We start from the raw sequence: 20,944 nt of genomic DNA, 5'->3' as shown, positions 1-20,944 counted from the left end.
GGCCTGAAATTCATGGCAATTCTCCTGCCTCAGGTTCTCAATGCTAAAACTATGAGTGTATCCACTCATGATTTCTTTTCTTTTTATATTGTGTGTGTGTGTGTGTGCACGTGGGTGCATGTGTGTGTGTGTGTGTGTGTGTGTGTGTGTGTGTGTGTGTGTGTGATTAAATGGGCTGGGCATGGTGGCACACACATTTATTCCCAGAACTCAAGAGGTAGAGGCAGGCAGATCTTTGTGAGTTGAAGGCCAGCCTCTTCTACATAGCAAGTTCAGACCAGTCAGGGTATTGTAAACAGAGGTTTCCTGTCCTGATCATCTGGTCCCAAATAATCACTTAGAGGCTTAATATTACTTATAAATGCTCGGCCAATAGCTCAGGCTTGTTACTAGCTAACTCTTACATTTAAATTAACCCATTTCTATTAATCTATGTATTGCCACATGGCTTGTGGCTTGTTACCTCATTCCTACACATCCTGTTTTTTTAGTGACTGGCTGGTGTCTCCCTGACTCAGCCCTCCTTCTTCCCATCATTCTCAGTTTGGCTTTCCCAACTAACTTCCTGGCCAGCTACTGGCCTGTCAGCTTTTTATTAACCAATGAGAGCAATACATATTCATAACGTAGATAAGGATTGTTCCACAGCAACATATCAAAAAAATTAATGAATTAATGTCAGTCCCTCCCCCAGTAGCAGAAGTGATTCCTCCAAGCCTGGCCATTGTCAGCCAGCAGTTCTTCTCACCTTCATCCTGCAGGGCTAGAGAGGAGCTGAAGCAGGCATGAGGCCCTCGGCTCAATTCTAACACTGTGTAAAGTCGGTCATGGTAGTATATGCCTGTAATCCCAGCCCTCAGTAGAACCAGAAGTCTGTTATCCTCAGCTACATAATGAGTTTAGGCCTAGCCTAGGCTACATGAGATTCTGTCTCAAAACTAAATAAATATTTAAAAATACCTTTTTAAAAGTTCTCTCCCCTAGGAAAGAGGATTTCTCACTCCAGCATGTACTCCTGTCTTGCTGGGCATGCTGCCCTTCTTAAACTTTAGACTCAAACCTCTAAAACCAGGATCCAGGATAGACATCTCTTGACATCACCAGAGTCCAGTGTCAGACACTTGACCAGCACACCAGACTTCAAGTAGATGCCACTGATTCCCCGGTCTCCAGGTTCTCACTCAGGGGCAAGCCTATGGAGCCTACTTTTGGTGTGTCACATAAATTAAACACTCTCTCCTTCCCAGCCTCCCATACCCCATCTCATTCTACACCTCATTTTGTAACAGCATTTAGTATATCATTATTTATCATGATTCCGCCTCTAACACTCCTAGCATGGGATGAATGTTCACATGCTTTGGAAGCAATGACTTCATAGATTGCCTTTTCCCTGGAATCTGTTGGTGGCCATGTCTTTTCAAGGAGCCCCTAAGCATCACACCCAAGTGGATCTTGTGAAAGACACATGGCCTGAATACCAACCAGACCTTCCAAACACTGTGGGAGATTCTCACTGTGCAGTCACATGTAGCAGACTTTCTTTCTTTCTTTTTTTTTTTTGAAAGATTTATTTATTTATTATGTATACAGTATTCTGTCTGCATGTATGCATGCAGGCCAGAAGAGGGCACCAGATCTCATTATGGATGGTTGTGAGCCACCAGGTGGTTGCAGGGGAACTGAATGAAGGACCTCTAGAAGAGCAGCCAGTGCTCTTAACCACTGAGCCATCTCTCCAGTCCCATAGCAGGCTTTTTTTTTTTTTTTGGTCCACTGACCATCTCCCAAATCATGACACAGAGACTTATAATTAGTTATGAAAGCTTGGCCCTAGTTTAGGCTCATTTCTGGCTAGCTCTTATAACTGAATCTGTTTCTCTTTATCTACATTTTGCCTTGGGGTGTTTTACCTTTCTTTCTGTATGTCTTACTTTCCTGCTGTCTCCATGTCTGGCCAGTGGCTGCCTGGCTTCTGACCCTGGGTGTGCCCCTCTCGTTCTCCCTCGTTCCTCATTCCTTCTTCTTTCGTCTCACTCTCCCCTCCTTCTCCTCTTGTTCCTTTCGAGCCTAGATTCCTCCTCCTATTTATTCTCTCTGCCCACAAGCCCCGCCTATCCCTCTTCTGCCTAACTATTGGCCATTCAGCTTTTTATCAGACCAACCAGGTGTCTTAGGCAGGCAAGATGAAACAAATGCAACACATCTTTACATAGTTAAAGTAATATTCTGCAGCATAAACAAATGTAATACATCTTTGCACAGTTAAAGTAATATTCCACAACAGTCACAGGCAGAAACCATAGCAACTTTGTTGACATGTAATTCACTGGCCATAAAATTGTTCCTTTTAAAGCACACAGTTTGGTGGTTTTAGTATTCATGGGGTTGTGCAACCATCACCACAGTATAATTCTAGAGCATTTTCATCGCCCCAAAAGGAAACCCCAAGTCTAAGCAGCCACTCCCCATCACTCCCTCACCCACCTCACCTAACCCCTAGAAACCCTAAATCTACCTCTGTATGGATTTACCTATTCTGATCAGTCCACATAAATGCAATCATGCAGCATGTGTAGTCTTGTGTGTGTGAGACTTCCTTTATTAGTTAGTAAAATATTTTCAAGATTTATCCATGTCATAGTGAATATCAGTACTTTGTTCCTTTTCATGAATGACTGAATAATATCCTCTGACCTAGATATACCACATTTTATCTATCCACTCATTAATGGATGCTTTGGTTTTTTTGGTATTATAAATAATGTTGCTGTGAGCATTCATTTACAAGTTTTTGTGGCAATAAGATTGAATGTATTTAGGTGTGTTCTAACTAGGAAAGGAATTGTTATATTCTATGATTGCACACGTAATCATTTGAAGAACACTCCCGCTACAGTGTTCGGGATTCCTATTCTTCTACATCCTCTTAACACGCTTTTCTTTTTGGCATTTTTTAATTAATTAATTAATTAATTTAGACTTATTTAACTTTTAATTATGCATATATGTGTGTACATGTGTGGGTCTGTGGATATTTGAGTGCAGGAGCTCACAGAGTTCAGAAGAGAGTGTCAGACCCCCGGGGAACTGGAGTTACAGGTGGCTGTGAGCTGCCCCACATAGGAACTGAACTTAGGTTGAAGTATTTGTCGGGTAGTGGTGGTGCACACCTTTAATCCCAGCACTTGGGAGGCAGAGGCAGGTGGATCTCTGTGAGTTTGAGGCCAGACTGGGCTATGAAGTGAGTTCCAGGAAAGGCGCAAAGCTACACAGAGAAACCCTATCTCGAAAAACCAAAAAGTTACCTCTCATTGGTCAAAAGCACATTCCTAGGGTAAGCCATAAGTAGCTGAGGCATTTGCCATGGGCAGCACAAGGTTTCAAGGTTTCAGGAGTAAAACTGACCAGAGGGAGGGGGTACAGTGCCCAGTGTGACAAACTTTGAGACAAAGCTCTTGATCAGCAGACTTGGCAAGTGAAGAACTGGCATGCTTTTCTTAGGTGCTTTGTGTAATAACCTTGGTTAGACACCTGCAACTCTGATCTTGTGCATAACTGTAAAGTTTTAAACTTAGGATCTATTTACAAAGGCCTTTAGTCTAGTTTGAACTTGCTTTGAGGTAAAAAAAAAAAAAATGAGCTAACTGTGTGCAGGTAGTCTTAAGATGAGGAGAAATTATTATTTTCTTGTGTTAGTCTGAGCAAAAGAAACAGTGCAGGCTTTCAAGTGTCTACGGTCCTCGTGGGACAATAGATCTAGTTATGAAGCATATCCTAGTATATTTTCTATATATCAAAATTATTCAGCTAAATGAGAAGTCATCTTCCTGACCATCCACAAATATGTGTGCCTATAAAATTGAGATGTAATCATGAGATTACATGCACACATTACATGAAAATGCACGGCAATGGGAAGATACCATAGCTGTTACTGTACAAGTGAAATTACAGATGAAAGCGACAGTTTTCAGAGTCAGTGATCTGTAAGCCTTGCTGATGGGGTACCCCATCTGAGAATCATTCCTCTGGTGGATTGAGACCTGAATTATCAACTGCTATAAGCTGTAATTACATCGTGGCCCAAATAGGTCCTTCCTGACATATTTGTAAGACTAAGCATGTGTTGGGCCATGGTGTTGCACACCTTTAATCCCAGCACTCAAGAGGCAGAGGCAGGCAGATCTCTGAGTTCGAGGCTATCATGGTCTACATAGAAAGTTCCAGGACAGCCTGTGATACACAGAGAAACCCTGTCTCAAAAAACAAAAACAAAAATGAATGTCAAGTGTGGGACTAGGGTGGAAGCTCAGTGGTAAAGGACACAGGCTGCTCTTGAAGAGGACCAGGTTCGATTCCCACACGCACTGGTGGTTCTAGGGGACCCAGCACTCTCTTCTGGCCTCTTGAACACCAGGCACACACATGGTGCACAGACAGACATGTGGGCAAAAAAACCCACATACCCAAAATAAATAACAATTTTTTTAAAAAAATGACAAGTATGAAGGCAGGATTTCCAAATAATCTAAACTTTACAAGCTTCACATTGAGTGTGTGTTCATGAAAACATGTGTGTCTGTGTGAGTGTGTAAGAGTGGGAGTGTTTATGACTATGCGTGAGCTGTAAGTATATGTGTATTTGTGTAGGGGTATGTATGGGTGAATGTGTGTGAGTGTGTGTGTCTTTGTGTGTTTGTAGGTGGGTGTGGGTGTGTCTTTGTATGATTGTGTGTGTTACTATATTAGTATGTTTCTGTATGTATGAGTGCATATTTGTGTGTAAGTGTCTAAGTATGTGTGGGTTTGCATATTAATTCAGGGATAGTTGTGTTTATGAGTATGTGCTGGCTAGTGTAGAGGGGCTATTGCGTCTGTGTGTGTCTGAGTATCTGTGTGTGCATTTGTGTGTGAGAGAGGGATAGATAGATAGATAGATAGATAGATAGATATAGATATAGATATAGATATAGATATAGATATAAAGAGAATGTGTGTGTGCATGTGTGTGTCAATGTGTGCTCAATGGAAAAAGGTGGTTGCTGCCAAGCCTGACAACCTGCATTTGAGTCCAAGAGAAAACCAATTCCAGAAAGTTGTTCTCTGACCTCCACACATTCCCAGACACAGGCAGTAGTACACACACACACACACACACACACACACACACACAAAAGAAAAAAAAAACACAGACCAAATAAATTAATATTTAAGTTTTTATTGCATGTGTGTTAGTTAGGATTTTCATTGCTGGGAAGAGACACCATGACCACAACGACTCTTAGAAAGAAAACTGTTTTGGAATAATCTTTTTGTACACTGTGAAGATATGTCTTTGCCAAGGCACCTTCTGATTGTCTTAATAAAGAGCTGAATGGCCAATAGGTAGGCAGGAGAGGCTAGGCAGGATCTCCAGGAAGAGAAGAAAAGGTAGAGATGAGCCTGGGACCATGGAGATGCCAGTGAGATGTGGACCAAGTCAGACATGCAGAATGGAGGGGAGGTAAAAAGCCATGTAGCTGAATGTAAATTAATAGAAACAGGTTAATTTAAGTTGTAAGAGCTAGATGGGGACAAGCCTAAGCTAAAGGTCGAACTTTCATAATTAATAAGAAGTCTCCATGTCATTATTTGGGGGCTGGCAGTGCAAAGGGAGTTCAACAAGAAAGCTTGCTACAGAAAACATTTAATTGGGGTGGCTCCCTTACAGTTTCAGAGGTTCAGTCTATTATCATTACGGCAGGGAACATGGCAGCGTGCAGGCAGAGGTGGTGCTGGAGTAGCTGAGTGCAACATCTTGCAGGCAGCAGGAAGTCAACTAGGCAGTATCCTGAGCATAGGAAACCTCTAAGCCCGCCCCCACAGTGACACAGTTCCTCCAACAGGGCCACACCCACTCCAAAGCCATACCTCCCAATAGTGCCACTCCCCTTGGGGGCCATTTTCTTTCAAACCACCATGGCTACCAACCTCTACTTTGCCTCAGAGCAGTGGTATCTAGGTCACGGTGGGTCACGGGTGCACGAAGCAGGTAGTGACACTTTCCTAGGTCAGGTACAAAGCCGATATGTTAACGACTAAGCTAGGTGAGCACATCTGGGGAAGACACCTCTGTCGTGGCAGCTTCCAAGCTGCCTCTGGTCTCAGATAAACTTGATGACAGAGCATGCCCAGAGGCATTTCCATCCATCATCTTAATCTTTTTTTTTTTTTTTTTTTGGTTTTTCGAAACAGGGTTTCTCCGTGTAGCTTTGGAGCCTGTCCTGGACACAGAGATCCACCTGCCTTTGTCTCCCGAGTGCTGGGATTACAGGTGTGCGCCACCACTGCCCGGCTCATTTTAATCTTTAAGAAAATTAAAATCACATTTTTTGTTTGTTCATTTATTGTGAGTACCAGTAAAAGCCAGAGGACAACTTGAGCAAGTCTGTTCTCTACTTCTGCCACGTGGGTCCTGGGAATTGAACTCAGGACATCAGGTTTGGCAGCAAGCGCCTTTCCCTCTGAGTCACCTCCCAGCCTAGGCGTAGACTTCAAGGCCTGTCAGGACTGAGACCACTGTCTCAGTGTCAAACGTGGTGGCAGGGAGGGTGCCAAGGGATGTGAGGAAGATGGCTCAGTGGGTAAAGCACTTGCCACCCAAGTGTGAGGACCTGACTTCAGACCTCCAAACCCATGCAAGCCAGACACAGTAGTGCACATCTGTCTGTAATCCTAGCATGCCTAAAATGAGGCAGACAAGAGACTGTCCAGAGCTCCCAGGCCAGCCTGGAGTCCACGGAAGACAAGGACTGACTAAGGCTGTCCTCAGATCCCCACTCACACACACTAAACCTGGGCATGGTGGTGCACACCTGTGATCCTAGCACTCGGGAGGAGGATCAGGAATTGAAGATCACCCTCAGCTCATAGTGGGGTCAAGGCCAGCTTCAACTAGATGTCTAACGAGAAAGAAAAAAAAAATCACTGTTAATTTTAATAAGAGTAATGAGGCCAGGCAGTGGTGATGCACACCTTTAATCCCAGCACTCGGGAGGCAGAGGCAGGGGGATCTCTGTGAGTTCGAGGCCAGCCTGGTCTACAAAGCAAGTTCCAGGAGAGGCGCAAAGGTACACAGAGAAACCCTGTCTTGAAAAACCAAAAAAAAAAAGAGTAATGAGTCATCAATGCTACCTTCAAACATTAAAAGTGAAGTATTTGTGGAATGTGCTGAGTTCTGGCTTGGGGTTTGGTTTTGTTTTCTAAGACAAGGTCTCACTAGTGCAGGCTAGCCTAGAACTCCTAAGATTAAGGATGTAAGCAACCATACCCACTTTTCAGGTTTAAATTGGAATTTCCTAATTACTTAGCATTTCAGCCAACAGAGAGGAACTGGACAGCTGCTAAGAAGTTTTTAAGTCTTTGTCTTTCTGAGACATGAAACTGAGCTGAGCTTTGGCCCTTTATGTTGAAATGCAGAACTGTTCCCGTGCTTGTGAAGTGCCCGCCATGCACACATGCCTTGTTTTAAATCAGACATCATTCATGACTCTATTCCAAAGCAGTTTATTGTTCTTTAAAAAGGGAATGTGCAGGCTGACAGTCACGACCTCTGACTCCAGCCCCAGCAGACAGTGCCAGAACTCCAGGAGCGTGTGTCTTGAGGCCTGTTTCTCAGTCCTGGCCTGGCCAGCCTCAAAGCCCCGCCGAAGCTTCTATCCATTTCCTAACAACACTCAAGCAGCAGCGACTGCCCCTCTGCACACAAACCACCTAAGCCCAAACGATTCAAAGGTTACACGGTTATGCACATTTAAAATACATAGAAAAATAATAATTAGGATTTATACAAATTAGATTTTTACAAAACAACGTCACTACAAGAAATACATCTTACATCCAAGCACAAAAACGTGGACATATGCATGTGTAAGTGAGGGTGAGAAAAGGACATTTATTTCAGAATGCCGGGTAGGAGGCACAGGATAAGCTCTCGTGACGGACACACTGGAAGTTCGAATCTGCCAGCAGAAGCCTCCGATCCCTTATGCAGCTTCTGTGCGGTTTCCCGGGGCTTACACAGCTGTCCCTCTCTCCAGGTTCTGCTTGATCTCAGCTGTGTACTTCCCGTAGAACCTCTCTGCCTTCTTGTTGAACTTGGCGTTCCTTTCATTGATGTAGTCGATGTCGGCATCATCATTGTAAGGACGTCTTCGGCTGTATTTGTCTCTCTTTTCAATTCTGGGGGAAGGAAGGGAGTTAGGAGGTTCAGAATCACCTTTCCCGGGCCTCTTCATGCTCAAACTCAAGGATCTGCCTGCCTCTGCCTCCCAAACCTTAGGAATGAAGGCATTGACTACCACAGCTGGTCTAACTGCCACCTTCTTTGAGCTTAAAAAAATGAACAAAAAGTTCAGGAGAGAATCAGCATTCATAATAAAACACCTTGGGGGACAAAAAAAGCAGGCACAGTTTTCATCAGATGGTGATCTAATTAGTAGAACCTCAATGTGAGCGACGAGATCCAGCAACTACAGCCTCTGCTCACAGCACTTCGGAACCTCTTCATGGTAGCCCACACCTGTACTCTGAGCAATCGGGACGCAGAGGCTAGAAAACAGCCACCTGTTGGAAGACCAGCCTAGGCTATAAAACGAGAGCCTATTTCAAAAATCCAAAACAAAAAGAATGCTTCTAAAGATGCTAAAAGTAGGGACAAAAAAGTGTGACTTTGGGGTGAAGTACCCTAACAATTCTAACAATTCTATCAGTGGTGCCAAGCACTGGGCAAAGTGTGTGGTACACACCACTGCACCCTGGACCATCTGTATGGTCCTAACGCATAAATGCTGTCCCCTTCATCAGAAATAAATACGGTCAGGCACTCTGGAGGCAGAGGTAGAAGGATCTCTGTGAGTTTGAGGCCTGCCTGGTCTACAGAGTGAAGTTCTATCTAAAAAAGAACAATTAAAACATAATAAATAAATATGGCCAGGTAAAGACTGACAGAAGCATGCAGGCACACAGGCTGGCGCTCTCTCTCTCTCTCTCTCTCTAATCTCAGCACTACTTGAGTTCCAACCCAGGCTGGGCTACAACATGAGGCCCATCTTAAACAGGCACAACTATTAAATGCTTTAAGTTTGGATTGGACACCTAACCCAGGCCTCGGTACTGAAGGCCTGGTCCAGCTGATAGGGATACTAGAAGGTATTGGAACCTTAAATGGGGCTTAAAGAGGAAGGTGGTCCTATGGGTGCGCCCTTGAAAGGACATTAGGACTCCCCTTCTCCCTACCAATCTGCCTGCTTCCTAGTCCTCACGGGCTGACTAGGCCTCCTAGCACGTACTTCTACCATGATCCACTGTGCTACCACAGGCCCAAGAAAATGGACTGAGAGCTCTAAAACCAGGGGCCAAAATAAGTTCTTAGGCATTTTGCTACAGTGACAGAAAGCTAACAGACACCACTGCAGTTCAATTATATCAATATTTCCATCTCCAGATCCTATGGGCTCAAGCTGTACTCACTGTCCAGCTTCAAAACCATCAGACTTGGGGTCAGAAATGAGCTGTATCAGCACTGTGATCTTCAAGTCATCTGAGCACGTCAGTCTCAGATTCTCATCCCACGCACTTTCTCATGAAGTACAGAACATTCCAGGCTGCCCTACTGAGTACTTACTGCTTTTCCAGATCTAAAACCATTCTGTCAATTTCCTCTGAGGAAGGCACATGTGTCCCATGGAGAAGACTGTTGGATGTTGGGAAAAAATCTTCTCCACTGAGAAGACAGCAAGAAAGATTTCCAGTCAGACATGAGTGCTCCAGTCTCCAATTTCAATAAATATACAAGTATTGGTGACAAGAGAGATGCATAAATATACTTATTTACACAGCAAAGGTAAAGGAAGGAAAGAAAATGCCGGCTCAGAAAAGATGAGCCAGGCTAGGTGAGTCTGCTAGAGAGCCAGCCCCAGGCAGGACTCTGGGTCCAGGCCAGTCTGGCTCACACAGTAACAGCTTCATTCTTCAGATGCATAGAGTGGCCAGCATATAAAGGACTTGTCAAAGGTCACAAAGAGCTGGGAGCAAAGTGTCTAAGGTTATTTCTGTGCATCAAAACAGGAGCCTGGCTGGGCATGGTAGCACAAGCCTTTAATCCCACCACTAGGAGGCAGAGGCAGGCAGAGACCAGCCTGGCCTACAGAGTGAGTTCCAGAACAGCCAGAGCTACACAGAGAAACCCTGTCTCCCCCAACCCAAGAGAGAGAAAGAGAGGGGAGAGGGGAGAGGGGAGGAGGGGAGGAGGGGAGGAGGGGAGGAGGGGAGAGGGGAGGAGGGGAGGGGAGAAGAGAAGAGAAGAGAAGAGAAGAGAAGAGAAGAGAAGAGAAAAGAAGAAAGAGAAGAGGCTGGAGAAATGGCTTAGAGGTTGAGAGCACTGACTGCTCTTCCAGAAGTCCTGAGTTCAATTCCCAGCAACCACATGGTGGCTCACAACCATCTGTAATGAGATCTGACATGCAGGCAGAACACTATATACATAATAAATAAATAAATCTTAAAAAAAAAAAAAAAAAAAAAAAAAAAGAGTCTGGCCCACCTGCCCCAGCCAAGCCTACTCATACAACCTCTCTGCTTTCATGCCACAGCTCTGAGCAGCTGTGAATGAAGAACACTGAGGCCCTGAGTCCATCTGGTCCTTTACAAAGCTGACCTGCTCCAGCCCCAAAGCATTCAGCTCTTACAAGAGCACCTAGCTCTGATAACCTGAGTTTGCCACCTGAAAGTCTCTGAGGGAAATCAAGGCTTAACTACTATGCGATGGAGAGAACAGTAATTAGTGTTATCAAAACAGAGACTATCAAAAGACAGCCACTGATAATCCACAAATCACTATTAAATTGAGTCTGCTCAGGCAAGCTGGCAAACACCTGTAATCCCAGCACTCAGAGGAGATTGAGGCAGGAGGATTGCTGTGAGAACAAGGACAGCCCAATCCACACCGTAGGAATGTCTCAAGTAAGTAAACAACTAGTTTAGCTAGTTTGTATTTACCCGTGTCTGTAAACATCTACTTGCACCCACCTCCCCAGAACAGCCTCGCATTCCTTCCAAGGACTTACTGCTTTTCCCTCTGTCGCTCATAGCTTTCCATGTCAGGTTTGATCTGCTTGGTCAGCCGGTGATACTGGCGTAATTGGGCAGCAGCATAATCTAGACAAAATGAGAATCAGAGGTGATCTGTGGCCTTATCTGGGCACTACTTATAAGAGAAAACTCAAAATCATTATCGCCCTACATGCACAAGACACTAGCCTAAGCGCAGCCTCCACCCTGAACGGGTTGAAAGGAAGACTGGCTAATTCTGTCAGGGGTGGTAGCACACTTCGGTAAACCCATCACTCAGGAGGTTGAGGCAGGAGGATCCTGAGTTTGTAGACTGCCTGGGCTAACTACCTAGTGAAACTAAAGAACAAGATGGCAACAACAAAGACTAACTGTACACTAAGGACCAAAGCAGCCAGCAGACTGACAGGGGCCCTGGCTTCTCCCTTGACACACCAGCATTCTCCATGGCCTCCTGGACTATTCCAAGAATGAAGTTCCATGGCCATGTGCTCTCACTAAAGCAGAAGCCTGGGTCCAGCAGGCCCATTCAGTAAAGCAGAGGTCAGCACAAGTCAGTTGTACCTGAAAACCCCAGGTCAGGGTTCCTCCTCTTCTTCCTCCTCTCCCACCGCTCGGCGTCCTCTGCACTGATCTCCAGCAGCTTCACTTTCTCATAGTCTTCCCCTCTTGCTGCACACTCCTGGAAAGACAGGCAGCGCCGCTACCCACCTGCCCCACAACGCTCACCTTCATTTTTGTTTGTTTTGGTTTCTTGAGCCCAGAATGGCCTCAAATTCAAAGAAATCCTCCTGCCTCAGCTTCACAAGTGCTGGAACTATAGGCATGACCCACCATGCCCAGCTATTTGACCTACTTTAAATTAAGAAAAAAACTAATCAAAGTATCAAGCATCAGACCATCACGGCAGCCCAGTGGGTGAAAAGTGTTTGCTGCCAATCATGACCACCTGAGTTCTTACATCAGGCCTCACATAGTGGAAGGCGAGAACTATATATAATGTGTCCTCTGACCTCCACTCTTGTGCCCACATACACACAAACAACGTAATAAAACTACAATCAACAGAACAGAAGAGAGCAGGTGTCAGACCTGTTGTAAATATTTTGCAGATGTTAACTCACAGAATTCATAATTCACTTCAGTAACCATTATTATAGTCTTTGTCCTACAGATAAAAGAGTAAGGTTCAGCCAGGCAGTGGTGGCACACAACTCTGACCACAGATCTTGGGAAACAGAGGCAGGCAGATCTCTGTGAGTTCCAGGACAGTCAGAGCTACACAGAGAAACCCTGTCTTGAAAAGTCAAAAAAGAAAGGAAAAAAAGAAAGAAGGCTCCCTGAGGTAAATGACTTGCCCACCTACTCGGCTACCAGGGTCTCTTGTCTCCCTGACAGACAACCAGGGCTTCCTGACCTTTTTCTTTTCCTCCTCCTGAAGCTCCCACTCTAAACGCGCTTTCTTGGCTTCCCAGTTTGCAGGCAACTTAAGTCTTTTGTCTTCTTCCACAACTTCCTGGTGATTCAACTTACGGGCTTCATTCTGTACGAAAGACAAAAGACAGTCAGGTAACACAGGAGATGGCCCAAGTAGACCCTGTCTTCTTTGCAGTGACTAAGTGACCCATTTAATGCTGCAAGCAATAAAAAGCCACCCAATGACTCTAAGCCCAGGAATAGACTCATAAAGGCACACCCCTGGATGAGACCGGTGAGCTGCAGGGCTCAGCTGCTCCAGGGCCCTAGGGCACTGTCGGCCTTGCCTGTTCAGTTGGGTGGTCCCTTGATTAGCAGAATACAAGTTGGCAAAGTGCCCTCACGGCACCACACCACAGCACAGGAGGAACTGTACTGAAAGGCTGCAGCGTTAGGAAGGTTGAGAACCACTGTTTACAGTGGAAACTTTCAGAGGTGTGCTGGTCCATTTGTTTGTTTTGTTTTATATTCTTGGAGGCTCAAAGACCATTTTTTAAAAAAATAGTTCCTTTGAACCAGCAAGTTGGCTCAGTGGGTAACGGTGACTGCCACATAGCCAGATGACTTCAATACCTGGACCCACACTGTAGGAATTTTAAAAGGGCGGGAAGGAGTCACACCATACAACGGGGCCCACGTGGGAGGATTACTGGGGGAAGGGCAGAGGCCGGTCCCTGGGGACGAGAGCAAAGGAAGAAAAAGAGATGGGAGGTGGGCAAGGCCCATCGTTTATAAGTAGGGAATGCACACAGGAGGTGCTCTTAGTGACTGCAGCCTATGAGGACATATCCTGTCAGGACCTAAGGGCAGGCCAGTACAGATGCCTAAATGCTAACACACACGATAGGAGAAAACTGACTCATTCCTGTCATCTACATGCACTTCATGACACTTGAGCACACACACATACACAAACACCAATCACAAATGCATTTGTGTGTGTGTGTGTGTGTGTGTGTGTGTGTGTGTGTGTGTGAGCGCACATGCCTCAGCCCTGTATAGAGGTCAGAGGACATCATTGTGGAGCTGCTTCTCTCCTCCACTGTTACCTGAGTTCCAGGGATCAAATTCAGATGGCCAAATTTGTACAAGGGCCTATAACCACTGAGTCATCTCAGCAACCTAAGGACCATTTTCTCAAAGTTCAAGAGAAAAAAACAAGTCAAGCAAGCTGTAAATCTTGGCAGGTGCCCAGAAAACAGAGATAAGAGAATAATATAGCCATGCCTTTTGAGTTACATTCCAAAAAAACCAAACAGGTCAGAAAACCAAACAGGTCAGGTGGGCAAGTAGCCACACAGGGAAGTGAGCAGGTGCTGTCGGCAGAGAAAAAATGATAATGTCCAGACTGTCTGGGCAGCCATGCTTAGGATTTGGGTGGGTATCCAAACAAAGTATACTTACTTGAAAAGTAAGCTATACTTTTTTGTTTTGGTTTGGTTTTTCGAGACAAGTCTTTCTCTGCATAGCCCTGGCTGTCCTGGATCTCACTCTGTAGACCAGGCTGGCCTCGAACTCACAGAGATCCGCCTGCCTCTACCTCCCAAGTGCTGGGATTAAAGGAGTGCGCCACCACCGCCCGGCATGTTACACTTTTTGAGTTTGAACTTGGAAAAAATGGGAAGTGTGTGCTTTTTAAGGGGTGAGGAAACTCTTACTAAGAAGTTTCTTCCTATTTCTAGCGAATTTTTTCCCTAGCTGAAAATGAAAGTTAGAATCATGGAGCAGGGGAGCCATTAGGAACAGAACTAATTAATCTCCCCCAAATAAAGGAAGTCCTGTGGGTGGGGCCTGGGAGGAGCGAGCGGGAGCGGCTTCGGACGCTGTCAAAGCCATCTCCAAGTGAGTTCGGACCCGCAGCGGAGACCTTGCGGTCCCGGACGCCCGGCCCGGCCCGGTCCCCGCCACTCACCCGCTTCAGATGCAGCTCGCGGAACTTGCGCAGTCTCTGCTCGCGCTTCTGCGCCGCCAGCTCTTCGGCCGCCGAGGGCCGGTCTTCCGCGCCGTCCGCGGGCACCTGCGGTCACAACCGGCTTCAAGCTCGGCGTCCCCTCCTGCCACAGCCAGGGCTCGGGCCCCACACCCCAGTAGCCGCGCCTGGACTCGCCTCATGTCCCACCCCGGCGTCACCCCGCCAAAACCCTGCGCGAGGCCGGGCGCACTCACCTCGACTTCAGTCGCAGCCGCCATTACAGCCTTCTCTCTACTTCCGGCAACAACAGCGAGCACTTCCGTCGGCCTCCAGTCCGCGGCTGCAAGCCCCGCCCCTTTCAGTGCGGCTGACGCTAAGCGAGGTGGTGCGCAGGCGCAGGTTGCGCAAGCAATGGCCCGGCTGAGCAAGGTGGTGTCACTCAGGAACGCGTCACTTAGAATGGAGTCCCCGGAAGGAGCCTGGCTGGGAATCACGTACCCCGCCTCACATAGACCTTGAGTTAAGTCCGCTCTAAGTCGCTTCCGTAGAGCAGATAATTTTCTGATGTTACCGACTGCAGGAGAACAGGGCCGCCTTCCTACTGTTCACTCTCATGTCCCAGGACCACAGGAACTCCCCAAGTTACTAAGATAATGCGGGAATACAACAGGAACATAGGAAGCGCGTTCCTTTCTAATATGACAACTACTAATTAGATGGAAGATATGTGAGTACAAATAGCTGTGGTGACACACTCCTGGCATCCCAGCAGCCCAGTCTGGCCCAGGCCAATTTTAGGCTGAGTGAGTTCTAGGCCAGGTGACACATTGAGACTGTCTCAAAAATAAAATAAAAGCAGCCTGGCACTTGGGAGGCAGGGGCTGTGTGAGTTCGAGGCCAGCCTGGTCTACACAGTGAGATCCTGTCTCAAAATAAAATAAATGAAAATAAAAAATAAAAACACGAATTTATATCTAAACAATGAGGGATAACCTATTTTCTGGTTGGAAAACTATCACCAAAACATACCTTGTAGTATCCCAAATGAATGTTTGTAAATGTATGCCACCTGAATTCCAGGGAGATTGTTTTTGTTTTATTTTTTTGTTTTTTTTTTCTTTTTAATGGTGTTTTTGTTTGTTGATTCCTTGGTTGGTTTTTGGTTTTGTGTGTGTGTAGACAGGGTTTCTCTGTGTATCCCTGGCTGTCCTGGAAGAAAAGAATAAGGACATAGAGCAGGTGTGGTCGTACAAGCACTCAGGAGTGGCAGGCAGGATCAGAAGTTCAAGGTCATCTGGGTGTGATAGCACAGGTCTTTAGTCCCAGCAGAGGCAGGAGGATGTTAAGCTAATCCATGAGACTCTGTTAAAGGGTCTCAAGGATTTATTAATATAAAATGGGGAGAAATACACTCATGGATACAGAATAAAGTAAACAGCCGTCATCATCGTCGTCTTCCTCCTCCGTTCTGCCTGGAACCAGACATCCAGTGTCTGACCACCCCAAGAAGGGCAAGGGCACCCTACCCCCCACTGCCTTCCTCAGTTTTAAGCTGTCGGTACCCAGAAAAAAAACACGCCTCTATTGTGGAGATCGCCAAGGTCATTGGCAGAGCGAATTCCCACAACAGGAGGATATGAGTCAAGGCCAGTATGGTCTACACAATGAGTTCCAGGGCAAACAGGACTACATAGAGACCCTGCCTCAAAAACCAAAATAAATACAGACATACCTGAAGGAAATGGATTCAGTAAATGACAGTGGTGGAAACTATGGAGGACAGACTTGTCAATAAAGGCAAATTCAGTATACACTAGAGGAACTGTAGAATTACGATACCACTGTAGAATGAGACATCTCTACACTGACATGAGAAGACAGTCTCGGGGTTGGAGATGGCTCAGTGGCTGAGTGTGAGCTGCTCTTGTCATAGGACCCTGGTTCGTGGCACCCATATTGCCAACTGCCTAAAACTCGAGCTGTAGGAGACAGAAAGCCTTCTGTCTCCTGTATGTACACACAGAAATACATGTCCTAAGAGAGGAAGGAGGTTCCATTCCCAGCACCCACAAGGTGGCTAGGACCATCCTTAATTCTAGTTCCAGGAAATCCAACACCCACATCTGACCTCTGTGTGCACCAGACATGAAGGTGGAGCATACCCATACATATTATTAAATACAGTAACTTCCTTATTTATTTATAAGTTCATTATTACCCTCCTAATACTATGTCATTTGATGTATGGGTTTTTTTGTTTTGTTTTTCGAGACAGGTTTTCTCTGTGTAGTTTTGGTGCCTGTCCTGGATCTCGCTCTGTAGGTTGGCCTTAAACTCACAGAGATCTGCCTGGCTATGCCTTCCGAGTGCTGGGATTAAAGGGATGCGCCACCACCACTCGGCCATCATTTGATGTTTTGTGGGGATTTTGTGCTACTGGAGACTGAACCCATGTGCTCTACTTTTGAGTATGTCCCCAGCACTGAGTAAATCATTCTTGATTTTGTTCTTTTGTTTTGGGTTTTTTTTTTTTTTTTCCTTTTCTTTTTCTTTTTTGGCTTTTCAAGACAAGGTTCTCTGTGAAGCCCTGGCTGTCCTGAAACTCACTTTATAGACAGGCTGGCCTGGAACTCAGAGATTCATCTGCCTCTGCCTCCCAAGTGCTGGGATTAAAGGCATGTGCCACCACTGCCCAGCAAATAATTCATTCTTTTTTTTTTTTTTTTTTTTTTTTTTTTTTTTTTTGTAAGCAAATTTACTACTCAGCAATTCTAACTCCAGAAACATCCTACAGCTACTGTGTACAAATATAAAATGACAGAAGTACAAAGTCATTATATCACTGTTGGTAATAGCAAAGGAACGGAGACTCGTTAAATAAATTACAGTTGTCTTTCAAGTGGAATAATACTATGAAGCAATTAGAAAACTTAACTAAATTCTCCAATATTTACTGAAGAAAAAGAAAGCTTTCCAATATATAGCTAAATGAATAAAGCAAGGTACAGAATAGTTCATAAAGGCATCATTTGTTAAAGAGAAAGTTAATTGATCCAAAACAACACTCTATCTTTGCTCATGGGGCATAAATATCCTTGGCAGGTTAAATGAGTAATGGCCGTAGTCTCTTGCCGGGAGGGAATGGGTAGTACTAGTGGGCAATCAAGAGAAGTAGACTATTAGATAGCAATAAATGTTGGGAGCTATTGTCTTTCCTATTGTGATTTGAATTCCACTGATGTCTCCATTACCCAATAAGACCTAGAACACTGTTGTGCTTGTGCTTAATTCTGAAACTATTTTAAAAAATTTTAGCTGGGCGGCGGTGGTGGTGCACGCCTTTAATCAAGTGGCAGAGGCAGGCGGATCAAATAATTCATTCTTAACCTGTATGTGAAATACCTGTTTACATCAATCTGTTCACTGCTACCTTGACAAAGTGTGTGACCAAAGGCCACACAAACAAGCTACTGTGGCTAGGAATACAAGTCTAGGTCACTGTGTATTTAAATTTTTCATAGGGTCAAATTTCTCAAGGATGCTCTGTACAATTGAATGAGGTGATAGGAATATTCTTACTACCCGTACATTTTTTCCCAAAGGTGGTCTTTATCAAACATGGTGGCGCACACCTTTAATCCCAATCCAGGGAGGCAGAGGCAAGTGGATCTCTCCAAGTTCAGCCTGGTATACATAATGAGTTCCACTGTGGTGGACCACAGAGGTTTCCTAGTGAGAACTTACTCAGGGTCCCAGAATCTGAGCTTGCTTTACCCAGCAGGGCTGCATAAGGGGATGATTTGACCACGGGTATGGTTACCAGGTGTTTGGAAGGGTCTACACTTGACTGTGCAGTGTGCTTTGATCTTACAAGGGGGGAGTCTTTTGCCCCATCCCTTGACATTGTTATAAAAATCCCTTTTGAATAAACAGAAGGGGCCATTGGGTAGTGATCCAGGCCCTGCTGAAGATATCCTGTTTCTTCTGTAAATTAGGTCTACCTAACATTTTCTTATCCCTCTCATAAGAACCCTTCAAAAGGTGGGAGCTGAACTCCCTAATTCCAGGACAGCCAGAGCTATGTAGACCCTCTCAAAAAGTTGTTGGAACCCATCTGGGTTTCCTGGTGGGTTTGCCCAGCAGATTTGCATAGGGATGATTGGACCACAAGCCTGAGTATCAGGTGTTTGAAAGCGTCTGCACTTGGCTGTTATCTAGCAAGGGGAAGGTCTTTGCTCTTCCCCTTGGCATTGTGATAAAAAGCCCTTTGGAATAGTTCGGGGCTGGTGGGTTGATGGGCCCCCAAGGCTATCCTTTTTCTGTCTTTCCTCTCATTGTCTAGTTATCTCTTTCTAGCTAATATATCTCACTTCTCCCTATCTCATGAGTACCCTGGGTCGTAAAAGTGGTGGCTGGTCTGCCGCAAAAAATAAAATAAAATGAAATTCCATGGGGGGGGAAAAGTCTGAAACTCCTTGGGACTAGGGGTAGGCAGCCTTCACAATCCTCCAGCCTCCAGAAGTGCTAGGATTATAGGAGTGCACTAGCATGCTCTATGTAAATGGTGCTGGGTTCAAAGAAACTCAGGCAGTGCAGAGTATGATAGACAAGTACTCTACATCCCCAGTCCACTACTTGTACTTTGAAGATAGCTGCTAGCCCACAATTTTAACATAGCTATTGGCTGATTTCTTAGAAAATGACGATCAATGGGCTGGAGAGATGGCTCAGAGGTTAAGAGCACCGACTGCTCTTCTAGAGATCCTGAGTTCAATTCCCAGCACCCACATGGTGGCTCACAACCATCTGTTGCGCTCTCTTCTGCATACATAATAAATCTTAAAAAAAAAAAAAAAAGAAAAAGAAAATGACGATCAAAAATACAACATGGTGCCGGCGGTGGTGCTACACGCCTTTAATCCCAGCATTTGGGAGGTAGGGCCAGGTGGATCTGAGTTGCAGGAAAGGCGCCAAAGCTACACAGAGAAACCGTCTCAAAAAAAAACAAAACAAAAACATGGCTTTATCATCAGTATTTGAGGACTGAGACATAGTATTTGTTCATCCCCCGCTTTGAAAACCTTTTCTGCCCAATGAGTAAGATATTTGTTATACTCAGTAAACTCCCAACACAACCTTGAGTGAAAGAAAGATTAAGTCCTCTTGCCTGATGAACCGACCCTATCTTAGGTTAACTTTGGATCAGAGATTAAGGTCGAGTTCAATTCCCGGCAACCACAGTGCAGTGCAGGCATACATGCAAGCAAAACACTGTATATATACACACGTAATAAACTAAAAAAAGAGACCTGACCTAATCATGCTTCTAAGATGAAAGTGCCATGAAAAGGGAGGGCTACAGGGTTTCCAGCTTTCTTGGGTGTCTCTCACAGGCAAGCTTGATTCTGAACCATCCTCATCTGCTTACTAATTCATACCCTTTGTAAGTGTTGTGTCCCATCTACCAGAGTTGAGCTCTTTATTGACAAATTCTCAGATTAATGGTACAACATGCAGCCAAGTTGAACCTAACTGTGAAACATGAGACTGACATTGGCAACTGGAAGGGTTGGGATTATTTTCCTTTTAGTTTTTTCAAGACAGCAGGGGTTTCTCTATGTCCCTGGCTGTCCTGGAATTCTGTAGACCAGGCTGACCTGCTTCCTGACTGGATTAAAGGCCTGCACCCACACCACCTACTTGACTGGGGTTTGTTTTTAACAACCCTGGAGCTTGCTGTGTAGTCCAGGATGGCCTTGAACTCCGACCTACTTGTACCTGTCCCTGCCTCCTGAGTGCTGGGAATTCCCAGCTAAGACTGTTTTTAACACCACTTCTTTTTTAAAGTAACTGTATGGATGGCTTGACTGCATGTTATGTCAGTTCACTAAGTGCAACAAGACGATGTTTAGATCCTCAGGAATGGAGTTACAGATGGTTCTGGGACACCTGATGGGTGTTCAGACTCAAACCTGGGTCCACTGGAAGAGCAGCCAGTACTTAAACCACTGAGCCATCTCTGATTCCTACTACCATCAGGCTATACCTTAGGACACCTTAGCACTCAGGAGGCAGGCAGAAGATCTAAGTTTGATTCAGGCCAAGAGATCTACAAAGCGAACTAGTTAGGGATACACATTTAAAACTAAGTAAGAACAGCCTCGATGGGTGGTGGTGGCACAAGCCTTTAATCCCAGCACTCGGAAGGCAGAGCCAGGCAGATCTCTGTTCGAGGCCAGCCTGGGCTACCAAGTGAGTCCCAGGAAAGGGGCAAAGCTACACAGAGAAACCCTGTCTCAGGGAAGGAGAAAAAAAAAAGAACAGCCTCTCCCCAACCCACCATACAAAGTCATTGTATGAATTAAAAATCTTGTATTGTCTGTTCAGACTCGTTTGGGGATTAGGAAGGTTTATCAGAAGTAGATCCATTTAATATCCATGAAA

The 20,944-nt window shown here is 45.3% G+C and overlaps 1 protein-coding gene across 2 annotated transcripts; it reads right to left on the bottom strand.

Annotated features, from left to right (window-relative positions):
• Positions 1-7,528: 7,528 nt before the first annotated feature.
• Syf2 (SYF2 pre-mRNA splicing factor) lies at positions 7,529-14,854 on the bottom strand. 2 transcript variants are annotated; one of them, XM_028875462.2, is made up of 7 exons: positions 14,755-14,854; positions 14,501-14,605; positions 12,530-12,655; positions 11,677-11,794; positions 11,109-11,199; positions 9,668-9,766; positions 7,529-8,223 (listed from the first exon to the last, which is right to left on the bottom strand). In XM_028875462.2, the coding sequence occupies exons 1-7, from the start codon at positions 14,776-14,778 to the stop codon at positions 8,058-8,060; spliced, it is 729 nt and encodes a 242-aa protein (XP_028731295.1). In that variant the 5' UTR covers positions 14,779-14,854; the 3' UTR covers positions 7,529-8,057. The 2 variants fall into 2 exon arrangements, with proteins under 2 accessions (XP_028731295.1, XP_037058957.1); XM_037203062.1 differs by lacking the exon at positions 14,501-14,605 and having other exon boundaries at positions 14,755-14,824.
• Between the last annotated feature and the right edge of the window lie 6,090 nt (positions 14,855-20,944).

The sequence above is a fragment of the Peromyscus leucopus genome, chromosome 2, assembly GCF_004664715.2.
Source record: "Peromyscus leucopus breed LL Stock chromosome 2, UCI_PerLeu_2.1, whole genome shotgun sequence".
NCBI lineage: Eukaryota > Metazoa > Chordata > Mammalia > Rodentia > Cricetidae > Peromyscus > Peromyscus leucopus.
The sequence above is the reverse complement of the archived record's forward strand: the minus strand, read 5'-3'. Positions and strand labels throughout refer to the sequence as shown.